This window comes from Eucyclogobius newberryi, unplaced genomic scaffold, assembly GCF_026437365.1.
Source record: "Eucyclogobius newberryi isolate DKJ021-1_F unplaced genomic scaffold, fEucNew1.0.hap1 SCAF_12, whole genome shotgun sequence".
Lineage (NCBI taxonomy): Eukaryota > Metazoa > Chordata > Actinopteri > Gobiiformes > Gobiidae > Eucyclogobius > Eucyclogobius newberryi.
The window spans coordinates 20,289,882-20,313,482 of record NW_027315746.1 but is presented as its reverse complement, the minus strand read 5'-3'; the positions used below and the strand labels follow the sequence as shown (position 1 = coordinate 20,313,482).

Genomic DNA, 23,601 nt, shown 5'->3' with positions numbered 1-23,601 from the left:
CAACAGAAAACTGTGGGACTCGTAGTTACATGCTTAAAACCCCGAAATTAATCATAATAAATTAGAATTGTTTTGCGGGCCGGATTAAAACGTCTGGGGTCGGATGCGGATCACGAGCCACATGTTTGACACCCCTGGCCACGTCCAAACCTTTTCCTTAACTTTACCATGTCCTGCCAATACTTTGTCTTAACCTAGTAACGAGGCAGGAGGAAAGACATGCTTCCCGTGCCTTGTTTCCCGGGTATACTTTATTGCAAATAACCTTTGCCTAACAATATGCCGAATGGAAAAGCAAAAGATTTTGACGACGTGACTTTGTTCCTTGGCGATTATGGTCCTTTTCAGATTGCGTTGATATTTTCGCTGAGTTTAATTGTTGTTCCAGTTGGATATATGGGAGCGGTGGTTGTTTTTGTATCGGATACACCACAATTTCATTGTAAAGTGAATGAAAATTGGACGATCAACGGCACTTACGCGAAGGAGCATGACCGCTGCACTAAATACAAAGAGAGGCTCAACTCGACCGACGCGTCGCTGGCCGGTGACACGGAGCCCTGCGCGGACGGCTGGGAGTTCAGCAAAGACACCTACACCTCCACTATTGTATCCGAGGTAGCGCCTTCATTCTTTTGAGCTATATGTTTTCTTTATTTATGTAAACGTGTTTCTTTGCAGTGGGAACTGGTTTGTGACAATGCGTGGAAAGTGCCATTATCCTCCTCATTATATTTTGTTGGAGTAATGATTGGATCTTTCGTTTGTGGGACCCTGTCAGACAGGTAAACATGCATTTAGAGCAGTGGCTTTCAAACTGCGGCTCCTTCAGTCTTGTACACAGGACATTCATATTTTGTCCTTCTTAAGTCTTTGTTCAGATCAACCGTAATGACTTGTTGTCTTACAGCCCAGTTTGGATCAGTCTTGTTTTAGTTTCGGGTTTAGATTTGGTGGTACTAGGTTCCTTCCTTCTGTTTAACAGGGTATCCTCAAACCATGGTCAATTCCCATATTATGCCATTCAAATGTCAATCAGGTTCTTAAAGGTGAATGACCCGAAACCAGTCGAGCAAGTCAACAATAGCAGGGCAAGTTATAACTCCTCCTTTAGGGCAGGACTAGTCTAGCGTGGCAGCCAAAAAGTTTCAATTTAGATCAAACTTGAAATCTTACTACAATTTACTGTCTACAATGCATTGTGACATGTGCTTTGTTCCCCATTTACTGACATGTTCTTTTGGATTACAGGTTTGGTAGGAAGCCTGTCTTGTTTTTAACTATGGCCATACAAACTATCGCAGCTTTGATTCAAGCAGCATCTGTCAATTGGGTCATGTTTACCACATTGAACTGTTTGAGAGGATTTGGACAGACAGCCTGCTACACTGCTTCCATTATTCTGGGTAAAGAATGCATTTATATATGCCATCTGTTGAGCATGGACTATTAATATCACTGTACTCACCATGCATTGAATAGCTTATATCTGCTCATATTAAGCACACACTGTATTTTATCTGTCGATTTTCAGGGAGTGAGATACTGAGCCCCAAGCCTCGTATGACCTACACTCTGCTGGGTCAGAGTGTGGGGTATGGGGTTGGTTATGCCTTGTTATCACTGTTTGGATACTTCATAAGGGACTGGAGGATGCTGCTAGTAGCTTGTGCCATACCAGGTTTCTTACTTATGCCATTGTGGTGGTGAGTTCAATATGCATTTATATTTTTAACTACATTATCATTGTTCCAACACCACTCCTTCTCTTTAAAGGGTGGTCCCAGAGTCTCCACGATGGCTTTTGCAGAAAAAGAGATTTAAAAAAGCTGAAGCTGTCATCTATAGAGCGGCCAAAATGAACCGAGTGTCTACCCCTGAGGTCATATTTACATCGGATGAGTGTTTGGATCAAATGGTAATGTGGTATTTTAAAGGTTTTTTTAAAGGAACATTTTGTTCACTTGAACTGTTTTTTTCTTCTTCTCTAATTTTAGAAATTAGATCATGAAGAAAGCCATTCATACACATGTTTGGATTTAGTACGCACATCAAACCTCAGAATTATTACACTAATGGGAATTTTTATATGGTAGGCTGATGAAAGCTATGTTTATTGTTTTGTCTGTCATTCAGGGTAGCAAACAACTTACCCATTATCAATGCAATTTAACAGGATTGTAATTGTTGTTTTATTTGGCAGGTTTACGTGTGCCATGGTCTTCTTTGGCCTCACTCTGAATACAAATAGCTTAAATGGAAACAAATACTTAAACGTCTTCATCTCAGCTGTGATTGACATTGCGGCTTATATTCTGACTTGGTTCATGGTCAACAGAGTGCCACGGCCTTTCTTTCTCTTTTCCTCCATGATGTTTTGTGGCACTTTGTTTCTGGTAATCCTGCTGGTGCCTGATGGTGTGTATTGTGTATGAACATATCTATTCCAGGTCAACAGAAATGTTCAGAGTTTTGTTTTAACAGACATGGGCGCTGTGTCCAAGGCGTTAGCCCTGAGTGGAAGGACTGGGATTTCGGCTGCTTACGCTTTCATCTTTGTGTTTTTTATTGAGTTGATGCCCACTGTTGTCAGGAACACAGGACTTGGAATATTTTCTACATCTGGGCGCATTGGCAGTATTTTGTGCCCTTTTATAATTTACTTAGGTAAAAAACATCATGGTGTCAGAATTTGTAGTACGATATATTTATAGAGATTTTAGCTAATTTTATGTGATTGTGTTTACAGGAGTGTACAACAAGGCCACTCCATACATTGTTTTTGGCTCAATGAGTATTGTGGCTTCTGTGTTCACGTTCTTTCTGCCAGACACTAGAAACAGAAAACTACCCGACCTAATCAGTCAGGTGCAACCAATCCAAAGGTTGGTCATACCTTTTCTTTATGTATCCCTTTCATATTATCAACGTCATGTCATCTACTAGTATTGATGTGGACTCTGACTATTAAACACCATGTTTTAATGAGGTCAAATCATTCAAATTTAACCTTTATGCTTGCTTGTCTTTTCTCAATTTCTCTTTTTGTATTAAGACACTGCTGTCTTGTCATCACACACAGTCCGAACCTGAGGACTGGCAAGAAGTGGAAAAGAGCTCCCTCTGTTGACAAACAATAGCATCTCTTTGGTAATAACTTTATTTCTTTATTCATTAATTTATTAATGTTTATTATTATCATTAGTTTTATCATTATTTGTATTATTATTATTATCATCATCATTACTTTTTTCAAGGGGCTGATATTGTAATAATTGCTGAATTAAATGGATCTGCGTGTACACTTAATCAATATGTTAATAATGAATCCTTACGGCTGTTGTAGGCCTAAATTGTCCGTGTAACATTGCAGCAGTCTATTCTACAATTTCATCATTATATTTGTATTTTATGCTTGTACATCTTACTATAGTTCTGAATTCCAAATATCAAAAAACGATCAAAAGAGATTACAGATCAAATCCACTAGGGGGCATTAATACACCATCGAGAATACATTTTGTTCAGTACTTTATGTACTAATAGTACATAAGTACACCCGCCACAAAATAATATTTTTATTTTAAATATTAAGATTATTTAATTAACGTTAAAATATTTTTTATATTCAATTTGTTCTTGACATTGCAATGTAAATAAGAAAAAAATACTAGTTGTATATCCTCCAATGCCCAGCATTATCAATTGTCTTACACAAAAATAAACAAATCAATAAAAAAAATATAATTAATAATCTTAGTATCCAACATACTGTCACAATCTGTCAAATAATTTATAAAATATCAACAATTATAGAAAATAAAAGAATGTGTAACAAATTGTTGGCTATAATTATGTTATTAAGAAGCTATAATAGCACTTGTATTAGGTCTTGAGTGTTTTTAAGGTTTTAAGCAACATGGTGTGAATAACATTGGGATATTATAGAACAAGAAATATCAGTTTGAAAATGCCTTTGTGTTAACCAACCCTTATAGAATTCATAAACTCTCATCTCTTCCCTTTTCTTGTTTTTACCACTAGGGGGGAGCCTTTGTTGAAGAAAACCAGACAAGACAAACCAACAGTGTTTAGTTAACTGCACAGGGATTCTAGTGTTTCAACCAAAATAATCCCACGATTTTCTGTCAACTTCAGGCTGATAGTGACTGGCCTTGAGCTCGGGGATAAAAATGTGGGTGGCAGTATGAGCATTGGTGATGGGGAGGGGGTCTACTGCGGCAGAAAAACAGCTAACTATGCAGTCATTAATATGCAAATATGTAAATGAGGGCGTAATTAAGATTGGGCGTTTGTCAGTGGCTCTTTGATTGCTGATGAATTCCAATCTGCAAGAAAAGGGGGGATGGGATGAGGAGTTCAAAATTTAGAAGAACGGGATATTGTCCTGTGTTTGCTCGTAAAGTGAGCAAATGAGTAGAGTTCCTTATGCATAAAGGGAACAAATAACACATTTATGTCAACAAAAATCCTATGAATGCAGATGACATTTGGCAGTATTCAAATTGTTGTCTCAATCCAAAACAGGTATACGCAAAAAGACTGTCAGTACAAGTCTGACATTAAATGTACCTGTGTGTTTGATGCAAAAGATCTACCTATTTAGCATGAATGGAGCCAGAACCACGTGAAGCAAAGGTGATTTTGGGTAATTAAGAGTGATAGAGCTGACCCCTGTAGAGAGGAATGTGCAGGTATCTTGGCAGGTGGTGCAGTGTGTCACAGTTATTTTCATTTCATTTCAGAAAACACAGCTACCATTTACACATGAGCAGACTCCAGTGTTATTGCAATTTTAGTAGTCCCTTGACACTTGTACATCTTCCTCGCTGGCTTATAAAAACAACACGTTATATGTGAAAAACGATTAATTATTTGGAGGAATGGGGGAGAACAGCTGTTTTTGACATCTTTGGCCCAATGACATGCCATTACGCCACACACTGAACTGGGGCATGTCACTTTCCCAAGTCTGGTGTTTGTGGGAGGAAAAATATAAACCTTTTTTATGCATTTGAAATGGGGGCAACAGCAGCTGACACCTTGGTGTTTGTTATATGATGAGTGGTTAGGGTTCTAGCGTGTTAGTGTGTGCATGTGTGTATGAGGGGAGGGGGGGTATTTTTGCAGGAAACAGGAAACCACCAGTCATAACAGGATGCCTAAGGTTTTCATACTGTACCTGATGCGTGGGTGGCTGTTTGGGGGTAACCCATTTAAAATGCTGCAATACTTGTGTAGAACTGAGGGAGCCCAGGAAAGTGTGGGTGGAGTGGAGGGTGAACTCTTTGGGGTTAAGGAAAAGGGAGTTCCACTCTAAAAATAGTATCATCTTTTTGTTTGATGATACCCCCCCTTTTTGTTTGCATTTGTCCTACTTTGAAAAGCAAAACACTCAAACAATAATCATAGTGTTATAATCACATGTATGCGTGTATATAAATGTATAATTACAGCGCAAATGTCTGTACAAATACAGATATTAACCATCAACCAGGTCAACAAATCTGTCTCCAGCTTCATTTTAAACTAGACAATATTGAACTCAACCTATGCTCCATTGTGTTTCCCCAAACACTTTTAGATGGAAGATGTCATACGAACGCATTCATGACTAGATTGAACTTGTCCATGCTATTTACATAATAAGTGTACACTATTTTAGACAGACTTGTAAGAGTGTTTCTCTTTTTTGGACCAAAGATTAAAGAATAATTGGCCGTTCCATGTGTTTAATGACAAACAGGTGTGTGCCCAAATGCATGTGTGTGATGGTGAGCATGTGTGTGCTTGAGTGTTTGTGAACCACAAAGTGAATGGCTGAGTTTTCTCGTAAAAGCCTGCACACTGAGCACAGATGTTATTTAGGTCGCTTCCCCTCAAACCAATTGAGGTTCTTTCCTGAATGTCTTTCAACAAATACATTTACATGAATTTAAGTTTTCTACTGAACCACTGAGTCAACCCATAAAACAAACAAACACACACACACACACACACACACACACACACACACACACACACAAAAATGTCAATTGGTCATATTAGTTAGATTTTGGGATTCAGATTTCTCAAATCCTGAAGTTGTTTCTGTTGACACTGACCATCAACTAAAACACAATAAAGAAAAGCCCGTGGACAACATCCTCCACATTTACACATTCGTGTATGTCCATAACTGCAATAGATTAGATCTTATATCTCAATGAACATGTTACAATCCATATAGTTCTTGTTTTCCATCAGTAGAGATAGGATGATGATTGTGTTGTCATTTTCAAACACGTTACACACAGATCATCCCTGTTTCCCAATCAGGGGTTCGGGAACTATCTTTTCTGAATTTGTTTATAAAATAGTATTTGTAGTACATTTTACATCCTTCAGAATGGCTATTTCATAATACATATATCATGTTTAAAAAATAAATTAGATGTAATTGGTAATACACTAGTAATAGTAAATATATTTTAAAATTGCTAAAGAAACACTGACACACGATATCTAGGGCGCTCAGAGTGTGAGACAACGCGCACGAAGGACAGCAAAGGTTGGGAACTATTTTTTGTCTGTTATGCACGATTGAAGTCAACTATAAGATACGATCAATTCAGACACATTTGATAGAGTTTGCTTCAGTCGAACTTCGCCTGCGAGTGAAATGTAGGGGCCCGAAGCGTTAGCGTCAACGCAGTTTGGGCGTTTCATGTGCACAGTGCCAGTCAACATTTGCTCGCTTCCCATTGGCCCGCCCTCGAATATATCATTCCCATCTTCTACTGCTCTGCGAGGCTTTCCGTCGTCGCCATCCGCGGAGCGATATAGTCCTCAGAGCTTTCATTAATGCAAACCGTGTTTAGATTTTACGTCTCGTTTTTTAGGGGGGGGTGACCGTGTTATTATTTCGATTCCGTGCTGTTGTAGTTCGTCACGATGCCCAGCTTCGAGCTGTGTTAAATGTGCTGTGAGTTTGAGTGAAATTGGACACCGCGGCGCTGGTGTTGTAGGCTGAGCCGCGGAGGGATACTGCAGTGGCACCGACAATGTGGAGGCTGTGAACGTCTACTTGGAAAATGAAATGCTTTACAAATTAAACTATACTCGACAGAGGACCCCTAAACGTCATGAAACGAGTTAAGGACGCAAGTTGATTTGTGTTATCAAAACATCGCGACGAGACGACGAAGGATAGTGGCACTTGCTTTTCTTCGTCTGAAAAAGCTCCGGCGCTCGGGGAAAGGAAGGATCTCATCCATAACTTTGTTTTTCTACATTCTCCAAACGGCACAAGCTTCATCTTGAATGCAGTAAAGCTCAGTCCAGGTAAAAGCCTTTATATTCACGCGTTTGCTACACATGTGCAAAGCTGGATTATAACTCTGCTGTTGTTACTGGAGTAATAACCAAGTTGACGGTAAACGGTTGAAGTTGCTTTGCTGCGGCAGAATAGAGCGGGGTTTAGGATTAACGTGCTCTTTTCTATATGGAAGGCCACGCGGCCTTTAAATGTGTACGTTTTTACACGAATAGCACGTTAAGGCAATCTAGAGTTATATTTGGTCCAACATGGTATTTTCCCCCCTTCCATTTGGTCCATGTTTATCCCCCACCATTAAACCCCCATTCACACTAACAGACACCGAGGGAAGACTCCGTGTGGACTCGTCGTTAATAAGGCTTTTCTTCTCTGTCTTCTGCACATATTCATGTAGAAAGCCATTATTGTTATTATTATGTTTTTATTCATATAACTATAAGATATGTTTTTTGTTCATTATGTTTGGTTAAAATTTCTACAATTGTTACGTTTCACCCAAGACGTGAAACATGAAACATGAATATAATGGTATAAAAGTGTTCAGTTGAAAACACGATGATAGTATTACATGTAGTATTAAATGGAATAGAATGTGAAATAGTCCTAGGCCTCATGTATGGTGTGTTTGGCGTGACGTTCTGAACGCCAGGCTAAAGTTTTGGGGGCCTTTGTGTGGTCCGTGTGTGTCCTCTTCTTTACACTCACAGCAGTCAACAGGTTTGACTATTTTACACGTGTCTTTACTTTTTAAGAGCAATGGGCTAAAAAGTGTGAACATCTCTTGTGATAGTGCCAGATCGTGATGTGGTGGTGTTATTTGGCCCCTGGGCCCCTGAATAGGATAGGCCTGGTCCGGGTGGGGGTTTTCAAGACTCACAGACTGAGAACTTCCATTTGTTAGGAGGGGCTAATCCCCCATTTTGACCTCCGCTCAGCGAGACGCAGAAAATGCTCGACTTTGTTGTGTCAAAGGATTTAGTAGCGTTTCATTCAGCTCAAAGAGAGAATTAGTCATCCTTTTGTATCTAGATTTTTATGACTTTTTACCTTGACGCGACCTGTTGCCAAAGAGTTAGATCAGTGTGTCATAGTATTAATGAAGACGTTCTGATGGTTTATTTGGGCTCACACACACAGAGAGTTAGAGGTACAAATCACGTTAACACATGCACTCGTCTATTTCTGGAGGCTTATTACAAAGAATTACTCTCACAGCCTTTGAGCTTATATATATATATAACATTGACTAATTACTGGCGTCAAGATCATATTTAACATATGGCATAGACGTGGGGATGAAATGACACTTGAAAAGAATGGTTTCACACCATTTTCTATATTTGATAACTACAAATAAGCAGGACAGGCACCCAGTCACATCACTGTAGGGAGTGTAAAGTGTATAACATATGACTAAAGATGTGAGCCTACCACATCTGTAGCTGCTCTGTAGCAGGTTGGTTTGAGGTGGAACAGCAGAAGGTGGCTAACAGCGAGCCCACTGTGGCCTGTGGCTCAGCTCCGAGTCCTCTCATAGATGTGGCTGAGCCTGGAATCATTTGCAGATGGTGGACGTTTGGGTGAAAGCGTGAAGCTTTAGCTCAGCATTCAAACATTTGGTAGATTAAATCATTTTACTCAATCAATGCTGGATGATGGTTGTTTTGTGTCGTCTTCTAGGTGTTAACCACAAGCTATTTGATGTGAACCATTGTGTGTGTTTTATGTACACCAGTACATCTCTACAGAGAAGGCTTGTGCGAAGAAGCATCACACATTTACGATTGTGGGCATCGTGACAAAACAACAGCAAAATCCTTTATAATTGATTAATTAATAAAATCATACCTTGTTTTATGAAAGCTTGAGTTCAATTGAATTATTTTGCTTCTGAAATTAATACGTCTTGTATTATCACTTGTATTATCACATTCATCAATGAATGATCCATCTCAACAGTCCCAGCTCAGAGAACATGTCCCTTATTGAACTTTAAAGGTTGGCTATTACCAACAGCATGTGTCCCTCTTGTGTTTTGGTTTTTCAGAAGAACTAATGTTTTCCTTTCCTCTGTCTCCAGTCACTTGCAGAGACTAAAGGCCCAGTGATCAGCCGCGCAGAATGGCTGCGGTGGGAACAGACAAGGAGCTCAGCGATTTGCTGGATTTTACTGCGGTAATATGTGCCTCAAATGTGTTCTGTGTTTTATTTATGAAACATGCCTTCTTTGTTAAGCTTTCAGAAAATAGAGACAAATGAATCTGTCATAATCTTAATAACATTACATTTGGGTATTTTAAACACAGAACCACTGTTTTATTTGCATAGACATTGTTGTAGATACTTAACAGTGGTTACATTTGTATTTTTAGATGTTTGAGCTTCCCGTTTCAAATGGCAAAAATCGTCCAACCACTCTCGCCAGCCAGTTTGGAGGTGCAGGTAAGACTAAGACTTTTTTTTTTTTTTTTTTTCAAATTTCACTTCTCCTTCTCTTCTTTTCGGTATTCTTTCCTTTAATATCCTGGCCAGTTTCAAAAGGCCCTGGCGTACATTTCCTTTAGTAAAACAAACCTCACGGTCGCTCTGAAAAGCTTCGGGCAGCATTTTGATTACCAATGGACGTTGTTGTTTCCCGCTCGTGTGATTTTCAAAACACGTCCGTTCACAGATTCTCCCTCGGCTTTAAACATGTCGCCGGGCCTCACGCAGACCCGCACGCCGCAGCTTCACTTCCTCGTCCGTGCCTCACAGGTGTCCCTTCCCTCACCTCCTCAGCTGTTGTCATTCACTCACTAACGACAGAAACAGAGTGGGGGATGATGGGAAAAAAGACCAATTAATCTGTTTTGTCAGCGACTGTGTTTTTCCCATTGTTTTTTTCCCCCTTTCTAAATGTACTTTCTGAAAACCAGCTTTCTCTCTTGTTACATTTATCGCATTTGTATTCCGTGCCATATCCTTCTGTCTCTGTCAATGCTACAATACGTCCAACCTAAAGACATTGTTTACTGCACGTTAAGGTCTTTCTGCTGCTGTCGGAGTGAAACAGGATCTTAGCGTGAGATGAAAGGGTGGGATCCCCAGCTCCTTTTCTTCTATTCACTTGAGGCCACTCGCTCGTTCTTTTGTATCAGAAAAGGTGTTCGCTTTAAAAAAACACATGCTGATGTTATTGACCTGGAGTCGGTTCGCGCCATTGTCTTTGGAGATTAAGTTTACTTCCCACCCCAAAAGTCTTAGCTGACTCATTTAAAATTTAAATGGAAGTGCATCTTAAGTTTCACCTACAAATTTGATTGGAATTTGTCTAAAATAAAGGCCCTCTCTCTTGACACTGTTGTGAGAATATTTGAAGTAGAGGTGGGCAGTATATATTTTGAAATTGGATTATATTGTGAAGCATGGTCATATTTTGTAGTAAAAATAGCTACAAAAAGAGTTAAAAATTAAGTTAAAATGAAATGAAGAGTATAAGGTGAATACCGGTACATGTTATGTTTGTCTAATAATTAAACCTCCAATAATACGTTTAAATACATGTTTTTTTTAACACATTTCTGTTATCAGGACACTCCTAAAATATTGAGATATTCATATTTGTCAATATATCGCACAGTCCTAGTTTAAAGTGTTATTGAAACCTTGTTACGGTGAATTTGTTGCGTTTTCCATTACAGGTGTAGGTTTTATTTTTTACCATTTACTTCACAACTTTTTGGTATCAATTAAGACGAAGCATGAAATCTGTCAGCGCACTTTCAGTTTTTGACATTTGGAAACTGAGAATCGCGAAACTTATTTTTAAAAGCTGCATGTCCTGAAATGCAGAAGGTGAGAACTTAGAAATTTGCATGATTACTTTCGGATATATATTTTTCAGGGTTCATATCCATTCTAAATTAATTTGCCCTTAAGTGGAGTATTACGAGCTGGAACTATATTTCGTTACGGTAAACTGTGGTGTGTAAGGTGTCTCCCGTGACTCACAGTTTCAAATGGCCGGACTTATTGTACATTGTTGAGTGTTTCATTAACAGCGCTGGGTCTCTTGAGAGTGGGCTGACATCATGCTTTTGTGTCTGTGTGAGTCAGGGAAGTGCGAGGGCTCAGGCGCTCACTCCACTCCGCAGCGCCACAGTTACAGGCGCCCGGGGCTGTATTCCTGTTCGAACCCAGCGCCGTCTGCAAGTTGGGTCAGTGCGTGCGCCGGAGTTTGTGCCGTGTAGCGGGGTGACTCAGGCCGCTTGTCTGTTTCCAGTATCTCTTCCTGTGTAATTATAGAGCAGCCGTGCTCAAAGGGGCGTTGCATGCTGGGAGAGGTGCATTGGGGTTCGCCAGAGTGTTTGTCTCATGTTACTCACCCTTTTCTTCATATTTTTTCTTTTTTTTTTTTTCTTTCATTTTTTCTCCAGGCCCCGCTGACAGTCTGGGTACAGCTTACATTTTTTAGCTTTTCGTTGAATAGCTTAAGCAAGACGTTTCAGTCGGTGTTTTAGAAGTTTACCTGGTAATTAAATGTAGCTATTTGTAGGGCTGCCTGCTGCCATTTTGTGAATAAATCCATAGCTGTGAATTTGAGATTTTATTTCTTACAAAATGTGACTCTGATTGAGCTAAAGTTAAGTTGCTATAATATTACAGACAAAATAGCTTATTCATCAAACACACAAAATGGCCACATTTCCTGTGATTTATCGCTCAGCATATGGCATGTTTTTGAGTTTTGTTTATTAAATTAGATGACACATGATTATTTCACTAATCAATTAGTTACAATCGATTAACTAGTTTCAGCCCTTAAGATAATATAATGCTTACAGATTCTGTTTTTCACATCTTCACATAATGTACTGAAAATAACAAAATAAAAGCGGTTTTGCGGTTCAAGGTAATATTTCAGTTGTTTGTTTTTGTAAAGAATAATATAACTTTTAGTACATTTAGAAATAATTTGTATTCCCGTTTGACTTGTAACAAATGTGGGTTCAAGCTAATGATCAGGCACAAGTGAGTTATGTTGATGCAGACTGTGATATCGAAGCGTGTTGATATTGCATCAGACAAAAATGTCAACTATCATTTGGTGGGTTTTATTTCAGGTATTTCCCTTAGACTCTGGACTGTGTGTAGCTACAGTGGCATCAGCTTGAACAATACTTAACACTGGCTCTGTTTGTTGTCACATTGAATTGGAATTATTCTGCACCAACAGGAATCATTTGCGTCTTCTCTGGAGTGTTTGATTGGCAGGTTGACTGACAGTCAGCTCAAGCGATAAAACAAGACGTTGTCTCCATCTCTTATTCCTCTGCCACCGCACGTATAGATCATAGTTGTCACAGCAATCTTGCTGCTCTCCGCACTGTGGACCTATTATTCTGTTCTACTGCTGATCCTGTCATGATTCAAACCCTTCTCCCCCTCTCTTCTCCCATCTCCGGTTTTTAATTAGACAACAAAACAAAAATATGAATATTCATAGAGCCTAGCTTCATTAATATGCACAATTATGCAAATCAGCACGCAATTAAGCTTCAGCTTTCCCCCAGAGATGTTGTGTTGCAGTATGAGAGGAAATTGAGGAAAAGAGGACAGGCAGAAATTTCTGCTTCACTAATCTTTAAAATCTTTCCATTCAAACACATTCACCTCTTTGAGAGCTGAAGTGCTTTGGCCAGGCAGCGCGAGTGTCAACGGTGCGTGATTGAGACGTTGTGTCTCTGAGGCGCTAAAGGTAACTGCCAAAAGTGAGAGAATGGGCCTGAGCGACTGTTGCCATGGAAAACGTGAGGAGTGGGAGAAGGAGGATTCTGAGGCTCACACAGAGTGTTAATTATTCAAACTTCCTACAGCTCATAACCTCACTGTGTGACAGCGCGTCACTGTCATGTCTGCTTGTGCACTCTCAGGAGAGCAAACTTGGATCAAAGCAGGTCAACTTGAGGATTCTAAGTTTGACTTAACTTTGTGATGAGTGTATTTTGTGCCATTTTATTTGTCAATTGGCCTAACCTAGTTCTTTGTTGTTTAGATGAGAGGAATGGGTCTGGTCCCTGGGGACAAGGAGAGCAGAGCAGTCCATCCTTTAACCAGTCAAGGGTATGGCTAACTCCTGAATATCTAAGTAACCCTGTAATTTCACTACTAACTCAGATTATAATCTACATCTATTAAACTAGCTGTGGTGTAGTCATCATGCATACCCAGTAGTTTTCCAACCTGTTTGTATATGAATATTTATATTTAATAAAAAAAAAAATCTGATACATTCTACTTGCTAACAAAGTTGTTAAAATGTAATTAAGTATAAACCAAACCAATTATTATAATATGTATATCGTCATCTCTCCTGAAAGTTAATGTTAATGTTCCTGTGATTTTGCAGAGTTACGGTGAAGGAAGTCTTTACAATGACCAGAATGGAATCACTTCTGCCCCACACTTTGGCTCAGGAGCTGTTGGTATGTTGTAGTTGATTTATATATGATGTATCACATTGCATATTAATGATGATTTTGCTTTATCATTGTTATTCTTTTGGGTTTTCTGTAGAACAAAAGGCAGTTAGACCCCATGCACAACTCTGGGGAAAGCCTTTTCTGGTTAGATGGCGATGGCTGAAGCAGAGGTTAATGGGAAAGGGGGCAGGAGGAGGGTTTGTTTGTGTGCTCGTGATAGAGGGGGTTGGGTGTAAAGGGCACCCATGCACAAACGAGGCTCCCCCCTGGGATTACTACAGCCTATGGCTCTTCTGTGTTTAACTGTCAAGGGAGGGGCCAGAGGTTGGGTGAAATGGCCCCCAAACCATTTATAATGGGGCAATTTGTTGATGTTTTTTGGTCTAAATCCATAAATACTTGCATCATATACGTTTAAACAGCAGATGGAGAGCCCACAAACTGGAAAAGGGGCAGGACACACTGTGATTTAGCAGTGACATAAAATATGTTTTATTTTCATGACCTGATTAGACCCTCTCTTCACAGGGAAGGCTGACCGCGGAGCATACCCTCATACGCATCCATTTGCAACACAGGTAAATATGACAGATAACACACACTTCACCACAGCATTGTGTTTATGTGTTTTTTGCATTCACACATTTCCCTTTGGAATCTTTTGCTCCAACATAGCAGGGATTTATGCCCAGTGAAATGCCCCTGACCAGTCCTGATGCCCTGTCACCCTCCGGCCATAAGCCAAACTCACAGTTTTATTCCTCTTACGGAGGAGGCAACCTTCGCAGACGACCTGCACAAGAACCTGTTGGTAAGTCTCTATTTTAAAAACTCTTTTTATACAATTAACTATTCCAACGTATCTTGTGAAGGCTATTGACAAAATCATTAATGTAGTGTGTAGTCTAAAAAAACATGTTCTGTTATTAGAAACGCATCCAAAGAAGATCAGGAAGGTCCCACCTGGCCTACCATCTTCGGTGAGCACTCCCTTCTCTTACATTCATTTCACAAGAACTCAACTGCTCCATATTTACACTCACCAGTAAAACTATAGCTCTGTAGCTCTGCCCTTTGAGTATTAGAGTGAATGCAGTCTACGTATGTGATGAAGCGTGTGCCTTTGCAGAAATAAAAGCAGAAAACCATGCATTTGGCTGCTCTCTGATCTGCTGCTTGTATTTATAGCAGTATTGGTGCAGCCTTTACTTTACGGCCACAGTTCTGCGTTTGAGCCAAGTTAGATCACTGATGGTTTTCACTCCACCTCATTTTTTCCTCCCACTTCGTCGCTGCACCCTATTTCCTCCTCTTCGGTTTCTTCCTTTCTTCCCACCCCCACCGCCGTGAACAACAGCCCTCCCTCTCCCTCCCCCATCGCTCTATCCCAGCTGCCAGTGGAGTTGGCTGCTGTCCAGGATTCGGCAGATGGTTCAGTAATTAGTAGTGCATCTCTCCGTTTGCTCGTCTCTTCCTTCTTTTGCTCTTCTTTTTCTTTTTGTTTAATCAAATTACAGAAGAAAACTTAAGTCCATTCGAGTTTAGTTTTACAGACACCGTTTGTTACTTGTTGTTTATTTATAATAGCATTGATTGGGGGGGTGTGTTGTTACAAAGATGCACTTTCTTATGCATAGTTATGTATATCTCCCGGGCTTTTCATTAGTGTGTCTCCTGTACATTTTTTCACATTTGTCCATGCATATTTTTAAGGCATTCCAGAACCAACCAAATAATCTTAGTTGTTGTACTGGCTACACAAATAGTAGTACGTCATGAAATTATATGTTATAAAAGCTAGAATTTATATTTGATGCAGAAACTTTAAATGTATACTGTTTTATTACATTCATACTCTATTCACGTTTGTAGGTTTATGCATCAGCAACTGGAGATGAATTTAACAGAGAGACAGCTGCTTACCCAAGCTCTAAAGCAGCAAATGTCTACCCGTCTTACTACATGCAAGGTTTGGATAGTTGTACTCTTACCACCTTTTTATTTGATTTAACTTTTATTTAACCATTTTTAACAGTCAGTCAGTAGCGCTAATGAATGATTAAGAAAACTGTGTTGTGCGTCATGTGAAAAAACAGTTGTTCTGCGACATGTCTCACATGGCTTTACTCTTCTCCCTGTACCGCTGGTTGTCGCGCACATTTCATGCCCACTGCGCCCACTGGCTGCCTCCTGACAGAAGGTCTCCATCCTCCATCAGACCCGTGGGGCTCCGCCGGGTCGATGGTTCAGCCTGGTTATCCTGCTATGCTCGGCAACACCCCCCATCTGAGCCAGCACGGCCCCTTCTCTGCCATCAACCCCCAGGACAGAATGGTGAGTGCTTATTTTCTTGTGTTCACATGAGCCACATTTCACTGGCGTGGCACGATGCGGGTGTGGCCAGTTTGGGCCAAAACGAAAAAAAGCAGAGCACCCAAAAAATTGTTTTAGCAGGACGGGCTCTCGAACCCTTTTACAAAGCCTTGTCCCATTCAGTCCTAGGAGGAGCCACACACAAGGCAATAATACTATTAATAAAAAAGCATTGTTCTATCAATTTAACACAAGTAGTTTTTCTAATTTACTCCACTAATGCCTTACGTCCAGCCTCATCACTACAAACTAGGAATTACCCAAACACTGGGCCAGTGGAACGTGGTTGTTTTAAGTGATCCTTATAAATCCTGTTTTGAAATTTGATTTATTTCGTACAGAAGCGGCAGCCACTGCCCCTATCTCCGCAGAACTACCCCCTGCATGGCAGTGAAGTCAATGGAGCTCATCCTGCTGGCTTCCAATCCGGCTCCAGCAGCTTTGGAGTCCCCAGCCACACACCTCCCATTGCCGGCACCGACACACTAATGGGTACAGTTTTCCTTGGATTTATTGCACTGCAGGCATATATACTGGGCCAACCATACTCACTCTTTTCCTATTCAATAAACAAAAGCCTGTGTTAAAGGTGGTATGGACGATTTTTTTCAGCAATTTTTTTTATCATATTTCCTCGTGGCGTGGATAAATCATTTGTCCTGCCACGTATCAATCATAAAACGCACCTACCGCTCACCTGCAGCCGCGTCAGGCTCGTCCCCATGTTTCCGCGTGCCTAAGCGCATGGATCTATCATAATATAGTTCCCTCAGTGTACGGGGCAAAATGAAGACGGAGAAAGACAGTTCGAGCTGACGCAGAAGTGGACAGAAATCTACGGGAGACGAGAGATGCGAAGCGCTCCGTTGCGCTATTAAACAAACGCACATGTGTGTTGTATCGGTCCGCACGGGGGAGGGCGCATGCGCACTTCCGCCCTCGTTCTCAAATCGCAGAAAAATCGTCCATACCGCCTTTAATAATAATTTTGAGACAGAAGTGACATGCAGCGTATGCAATCAGTAGGTTTTCTGTTAGTGATAGTTTTGTCAGACAATAATGCAACTTTATGGCTTTTTAAAATCGCTTCAGAACAAATGAGAATCATATAGATTTAGTGTGCAAGAACACAGTCTTAAACAGGATCTGCAAGTGATGGAGAAGTTTATCTTAAAGATGTCTTCCGTTTTGCAGATAAACAGCTGCCTTATGAAAGTCAAAATTGTTTTAAACAGCTTTCAAAGTAGGAGGAGCTGATTGGCCAGGTTATTACAGTAGTTTAAATGTGTTCATGATTTGTGTGCTGTCAAGCCTTTGCCTTTGCCCCAGGTCACTTCATACCTGGTTAGATAAATGTAAATAAATTCAAATTATTACACTCACTAAAATGTCACTCTTTAGGCGCTCGTATTGTTCCCGGAAGTTCAGGCGATGAAATTGGAAAAGCTCTGGCCTCTGTAAGTATAAAAAACGGGTACTTGTTACTTTTATCAAATTTGGGATATTTGGCTGAAGCTTGTGATGTCTTTTCAGATCTATCCTTCAGACCCAAGCAGCAGTGCTTTCCCTCCGTCCCCATCCACCCCGTCTGGCTCGCCCGAGGCTGTGTCAGGTGAGTGTAAAGCTTGGCTCAGTTTTTCTTCTGGTCTCAAGGTCATCAGGCCATTCTGTGTAGAGTTTCCGGTTGTTGACGGCTGCAGTAAAATCTTGTGTTGACATTGTTTTCATTGAGTTTGGAGGTTTGGACTTTGTTTTTACCACATCCTCAAAAACATCCTGCTGACTGATTTTTTTTCTCTGTATCTAACATGTCTTTTACTGATAGTTTTAAAACATTTATATTTATATGTATACATTTATGATTCTACAACACCATTGAGTTTGTTTTAAGTTTTGAGATCTTTCCTGGCCGCACGCCCACATTCTTCTATTTATTAGTGATTATTTGAAAAATGAAGACTCTTGAGTGACACATTCTGATCTAAATGTCACGTAGCCAGTTTTCTAACACAAAAACACGTAAATGACAATCTCCTGCTTGCTACAGTGAAAAGCCACTATGAAGAGTTTTGAACAGGAAGTCAATGATCCCATTTCTATTTTAGATCAATATTTCATTGGAAGTCTGATGTTGTAGTTTAATACTTTCTAATGCTACATAATATGTCTTTTTAAATGTCTCCAGCTTCTGCTTCCCAGTGGACTCGGTCTTCAAGCCAAACCACTCCTTCCCCTAATTTTGAAGAGTCTGCACAGCCCATGGTAAGAAATGAACTATCTTGATAAACCTATCACATTTTAGCTTGTTTACAAATTACTTTTTAGTTATTGTCTTGCAAATGGCTTTAAAATATTGGGTTTTTAATTTAATTTATTGCTGCCTAAAAGAACCCCTTAATATATATATATATATTTTATCTTTTAGCAAAATAAAATGGAGGATCGCCTGGAGGAAGCGATCAATGTTCTTCAGCGTCATGCTGGTGGACAAGGAGCACCAGGACTTAGTGAATTGCACAACCTGATTTCATCTGGCCTAGGGTTAGCACAGGCCTTTGGTGGGACACTAGGACTCGGCAGCCGCCTCACTGGACTGGTATGGAAACATTACATTTGATACTGTCATTTGTTTAGTGATTTTCATTTTCTGTATTACATTTTCATTTGTTCTGAAGGGGACCAGTCACCATGAGGACTCTATTAGTCTGCCTTCTAGTGGTGGACTGCTGAATAGCCACCATGGGCCTGCACCCGTTCAGTCTGGTTCTCAACCTGAATCCTTTACCGGTAAGTGTTTTCATTTGTATTGCATAATGACATAGAATATTAAAGCGTAAGCATTAATTCTCCATCTGTAGGTGGATTAAGTCGTTCTCCTGCCTCTGATGTCAAGCGTGAGAGGAAGGAGGATGATGAGAACTGCTCTGTTACAGATAAGTCAGACGACGAGAAAAACGACTTCAGGAACCGCATTCGAACAAGGTATTGTTTGTAACAAGATTTAATAAACAGGAATAAAAATATTCAGTGAATAACAACAGGCTCTAAAAATTTCAGGTTAAAATGACACATTTTCTTGATAGACAAGAGTCAGTTTACTAGTAGTTAATACTCACATTGTGTATGGTAGGACCTGTATTGTTATTAACTTCATCACTTTTTGGCCGTTGGCTCTATATAGTAGCCTAGATGATGACGAGGATGATGAAGACCTGCCAGTGGAGGTTAAGGCTGAACGGGAAAAAGTACGGAGAATGGCAAACAACACGCGTGAGCGGCTCCGTGTGCGGGACATCAACGAGGCTTTCAAGGAGCTCGGCCGCATGTGCCAGCTCCACCTAAGCAATGAAAAACCGCAGACCAAACTGATCGTTCTGCATCAGGCCGTTAACGTTATACTCAATCTGGAGCAGCAAGTCCGAGGTCAGTGGGCGTCCAGGACCAAAGGAAAATATGGGGGCAAAAAACATCCACACGGTTTCACTGTCTCTTCATTTTTAAAGTTATGCTTTTTTGGAAAATTATTGTCAAGTAATATGAAATATTTTTTTATATCACACTTAAACACAATTAATTTATTATCACAGAAGTGAGGCTGTGTGGTTGTTTTTTTATTGTGTGAAATGTCCTGTATATCCTACACATAGATCCATTTGCAATGTATTGTCAAATTGAGCGTTTTAGTCATTAACATAGGGAAACATTTCTTGTGTACAGAACCATATTTTCTTCATACTGACGCAGACTGTCACAGCCTTTGTCTTTTTCATACAGCATATACATGTGTCTTTTCAACATGCTTTGTGTTATTGTGACTAGCCGCTCATCTTTACTAACTTCACTAATTGGTTGCAGTGTCTGTGTAATGCATGCCTCAGCCTTTCAGGCATTAATTGTTTTTGCTGCTCTGTTTCGTTTCCATTGCTTTTATTTCCCCTCCACAGATGGCAACAGTGATCTTCTCTATTGCATTCAAATAAATACATCTCCTGCTGCTGATGTATTTAACACAATGGCTTTATCTCGTGGCTCTGTCTTTGTGCAGCACTTGGCAGAGGGTGCGCTTCCTTTCTCTTTCCCTCCCTCATAACTTCTGTCCTGTTATATAGATATATACCCACAACTTTCGCCCTGGACCCCAGTGACCCCTAAGGTGAACTATTGAGCAATCAATATCTCTGCGAGCCATTTGATCAGATTTAATTTTTAAATTTGGCCTCCATTTTCAAACTATTCCTAAATTATTCTCATACATGCACTCTCTTTCTTACCCAGAAGGCCACTCCACTGGATTTCTTCATCAATTATTATTTCTAATCCTACAAATAGTAGTAATAATCAGCTAAAAGATTTAGTACAGATTTGTCATGCTTGTCGTCTGGTTTTGTTACCTAGCTGCTTCAACCCCCTTTCTCCTGGCAGTAGCGTGGTCTCAGTGACTGATGAGAACCTGACTGCTGAAGAAAAGGAGCAAAGGGAGCGAGAGCGCCGCCTAGCTAACAATGCCAGAGAGAGGGTGCGTGTGCGAGACATTAACGAAGCCTTCAGAGAGCTGGGCAGGATGTGTCAGGTCCATCTCCAGAGCGACAAGGCCCAGACCAAACTGGTCATCCTGCAGCAGGCCGTCCAGGTCATAATGGGCCTGGAGAAGCAGGTGCGAGGTAGGTCACCCAGTTTAAGAAAGGCCCAATCTGTCTCCGATGGACATCTCAAAGCTCAACAAATTTGACTGAAGCAATTTCCCCTCCTGAACATCCGCTTCAGCTTTCCTCTCTTTAAATAATGAGCCATGGAAAAGGGAGAGGAAGTGCCGCTGCTTTTCTGCCAAGTTTTCATCCTTCTTTTTTCATTTCTGGGTTTGATGGGATTTTTATGGCAAATTATTTGGATTGCAGTTCTCATGAAGTTTTATTCTTTGTTTTCAAAGAGCGAAATCTAAACCCTAAGGCAGCGTGTCTCAAAAGGAGGGAGGAGGAGAAAGTTACTGGGGTGGACCAACAGCTCCATCGAGGGACTCACCCTGGTCTGGGGGGAGATGGACATATGTAAAACTCCGGTGAGATCCTCTACACTATTCCTAAAATAATGTACACTACTTTAATGTGTATTTTTTTAATGTGATTATGTCTTAATCTTTTGCAGTTATGGTTGATTGTACAGCGCTAAAAATGTGGCCTTAATACAGTATACACGCACACGTACCATCTCAATGGTGTGTTAATCAATTTCTACAAAACACACTTCCTTCCATAATGAAAAGCAGTTGGCCACATTCCTTTGGATTAAAATAAATACATGTTACTGAAATAATAAACTAGGTATTATGGTTTGGAGAAATGGACACTGATGACATTCTGTTATTGTTTTTTTTATTCACGTTGCTTGTTGGGAGCAAATGTTACTTGGATCAATTGCTTGTATGGGAAAAAGTAAAGAAATGTTTTATTGGATAATTTGATTGGCATTCCTACCTTAAAAAGTATGGATTCTTGTTCAACATGACTGAATGAACCTATAAGACTCACTATGCGTGATTTATTTTGTACTGTGGATCTTGAGTCTTACCGAAGCGTCCTGTACATTTGTTATTGTCACTGCCATGCAAGTGGAATAGAAAAAGGAAAGAGACCCACCACACAAACAAACCTGAGCAGAGACTCTGGAAAAAATGTGCAACTAAAGTGATTCAAATGTGTCAATGGATTTCCAAACTATTCCTCTATGAGGCGTTTATTGGACTCCAGTGCAGACAACAACTCTGCCCCATCTTCACCCTCATTATGTCAGCTGCATTTCCCTGAATAAATCCACTTTGATATTTACAGCAGTCAAACTTCATACAATCGTCAGGACATTTGTATTTTGGTGATTGTTGCCTCTTTACCAGCTCAAGTGCAAGTTGATGAAAGGGATCATGAGATTTAACTGCAACTGTATGGACAATTTTCTCTATTGCCATTGACTGAACACGTGGAGAATTCTGTGTTTTGCATTATTCTTTTTGAACAATTGCCTGTATGAGAATCTTCCTTTTGTATAATGTTTTTTTTTTCTTTCACTATGTAAAATAATTGTCTAATTGAAGTTTTCGTTCAAAATTATCTTGGTTTACATACATTGCCTTGAAAATATATTCTGCCGCAATCACTATTTTTCTAATACAAACATTTTGATATTATATAACCCTAATAATTGACCGTCTATTTTGAAAATTACATTCTAAAGCAGTTTGATTTAAATGTCTATGACAGACTGTCTTGTGTTTGCTTGGAGCTGAAAATGTTTTCAATGCATTGTAAAGTCACTCTTAGTTGAGATTCCAGGAACAAATGAGGTTTTGTGCCAGGTGCTCAAATATGAATCAAATGTTCATGTTGGTATTTTAATTGCCTCTTCTTACCTGGCCAGTTCAGTGAATCCTAGTGGTATATAGCATAACCATTCTGTATAAAAGGGAACAATAGTTTTCTTCACTGCATAATTTTCCCCTTCACATTTTTTGGCTCTTGTATAAATTTAGCTTTTTCATGTAATTGGCAACATGGTTGCAATATCAGCTAATTCTGTGGTATACTTTTAAGTCTATGCCCATGACCACATGAAGACAAACTAAACTCAATCATCAGGGTGGCCTTAGTCTGGGCGTTAGATATTTTTTCATACTGATTACTCACCAGTGCCTGCATAAATCTCTACTACATGGTGGAAGATGTTGCATTTGTGGATTCATTTGTTGTACTGTTAAAAAGGATCTACTCCAGTGTCTCTGAACTTCTGATAGATTATGATGATGTTCACCGATGACGCTTTATCAAAAACAATTGCCCTAAATTTTGTGTTCTTATTTTGTTGAATATTATGTCCTTAACTTACATCTGCTGGGTTTGAACTATACAAGATGTTTGATCTGCATTATCCTCGTAAGTTGGCACTGTTCTGACAGTATTTGGTTTACCTTTGTCACCACTTTTGCCCACTTTCTTTTAATTCTTTTGTGATTTTGACTCAAACAGAGGAGGTATATACACTTCATAACAGATCTGCTGCAGATTAGTGTTTTCACTCATTTTTGGGGACGACCTTTACAGGTTGTCCCCAAAGTGCCTCCAGTTTCTTTTCTTTCTTTTTTTTTTATATATATATATATATATAAAGTAGACATTGAGAGCTGTTGTGTATATAACAGTAATGTAGCAATAAATGTGCCATTAAAAGTGTCATTTAAGTTGTGTGTTTTTTAATTGTGTGTAACATTTGTATTAACTTGTTCAAAGGTCCAAAAATCTAATTTTGAATGGTACCCAGATGCATGGCTAACACAATTATTTATTTTTAAGTATTTTAGTATTACAGCAGTTTTCTATAACGAAAATGCCAGTTTTCTCCTATACTTTTTTCTCTTATTTTGAAAGGACCGGATATAGAATT

The 23,601-nt window shown here is 39.7% G+C and overlaps 2 protein-coding genes across 6 annotated transcripts; both read left to right on the top strand.

Moving 5' to 3' along the window:
• The first annotated feature begins 255 nt into the window (after positions 1–255).
• LOC140356409 (solute carrier family 22 member 4-like) lies at positions 256–5,311 on the top strand. Its single transcript, XM_072441313.1, has 11 exons — positions 256–618; positions 682–785; positions 1,252–1,406; positions 1,535–1,706; positions 1,777–1,918; positions 1,998–2,092; positions 2,204–2,418; positions 2,485–2,667; positions 2,750–2,885; positions 3,056–3,150; positions 4,045–5,311. Exons 1-10 carry the CDS (start codon positions 280–282, stop codon positions 3,138–3,140), a joined length of 1,626 nt encoding a protein of 541 aa, XP_072297414.1. The 5' UTR covers positions 256–279; the 3' UTR covers positions 3,141–3,150; positions 4,045–5,311.
• Positions 5,312–6,886: 1,575 nt separating this feature from the next.
• Positions 6,887–23,398, top strand: tcf3a (transcription factor 3a). 5 transcript variants are annotated; one of them, XM_072441310.1, is made up of 20 exons: positions 6,890–7,344; positions 9,420–9,514; positions 9,712–9,781; positions 13,374–13,441; positions 13,728–13,803; positions 14,329–14,378; positions 14,476–14,611; positions 14,731–14,780; positions 15,673–15,769; positions 15,998–16,134; positions 16,515–16,665; positions 17,575–17,630; positions 17,707–17,785; positions 18,359–18,435; positions 18,599–18,769; positions 18,849–18,960; positions 19,107–19,155; positions 20,569–20,834; positions 21,101–21,229; positions 21,316–23,398. In XM_072441310.1, the coding sequence occupies exons 2-19, from the start codon at positions 9,461–9,463 to the stop codon at positions 21,220–21,222; spliced, it is 1,821 nt and encodes a 606-aa protein (XP_072297411.1). In that variant the 5' UTR covers positions 6,890–7,344; positions 9,420–9,460; the 3' UTR covers positions 21,223–21,229; positions 21,316–23,398. The 5 variants fall into 5 exon arrangements, with proteins under 5 accessions (XP_072297410.1, XP_072297411.1, XP_072297408.1 ...); XM_072441307.1 differs by having other exon boundaries at positions 6,891–7,344; positions 19,032–19,155; XM_072441312.1 differs by lacking the exon at positions 20,569–20,834 and adding an exon at positions 19,355–19,596 and having other exon boundaries at positions 6,898–7,344.
• The last annotated feature ends 203 nt before the right edge of the window (positions 23,399–23,601 follow it).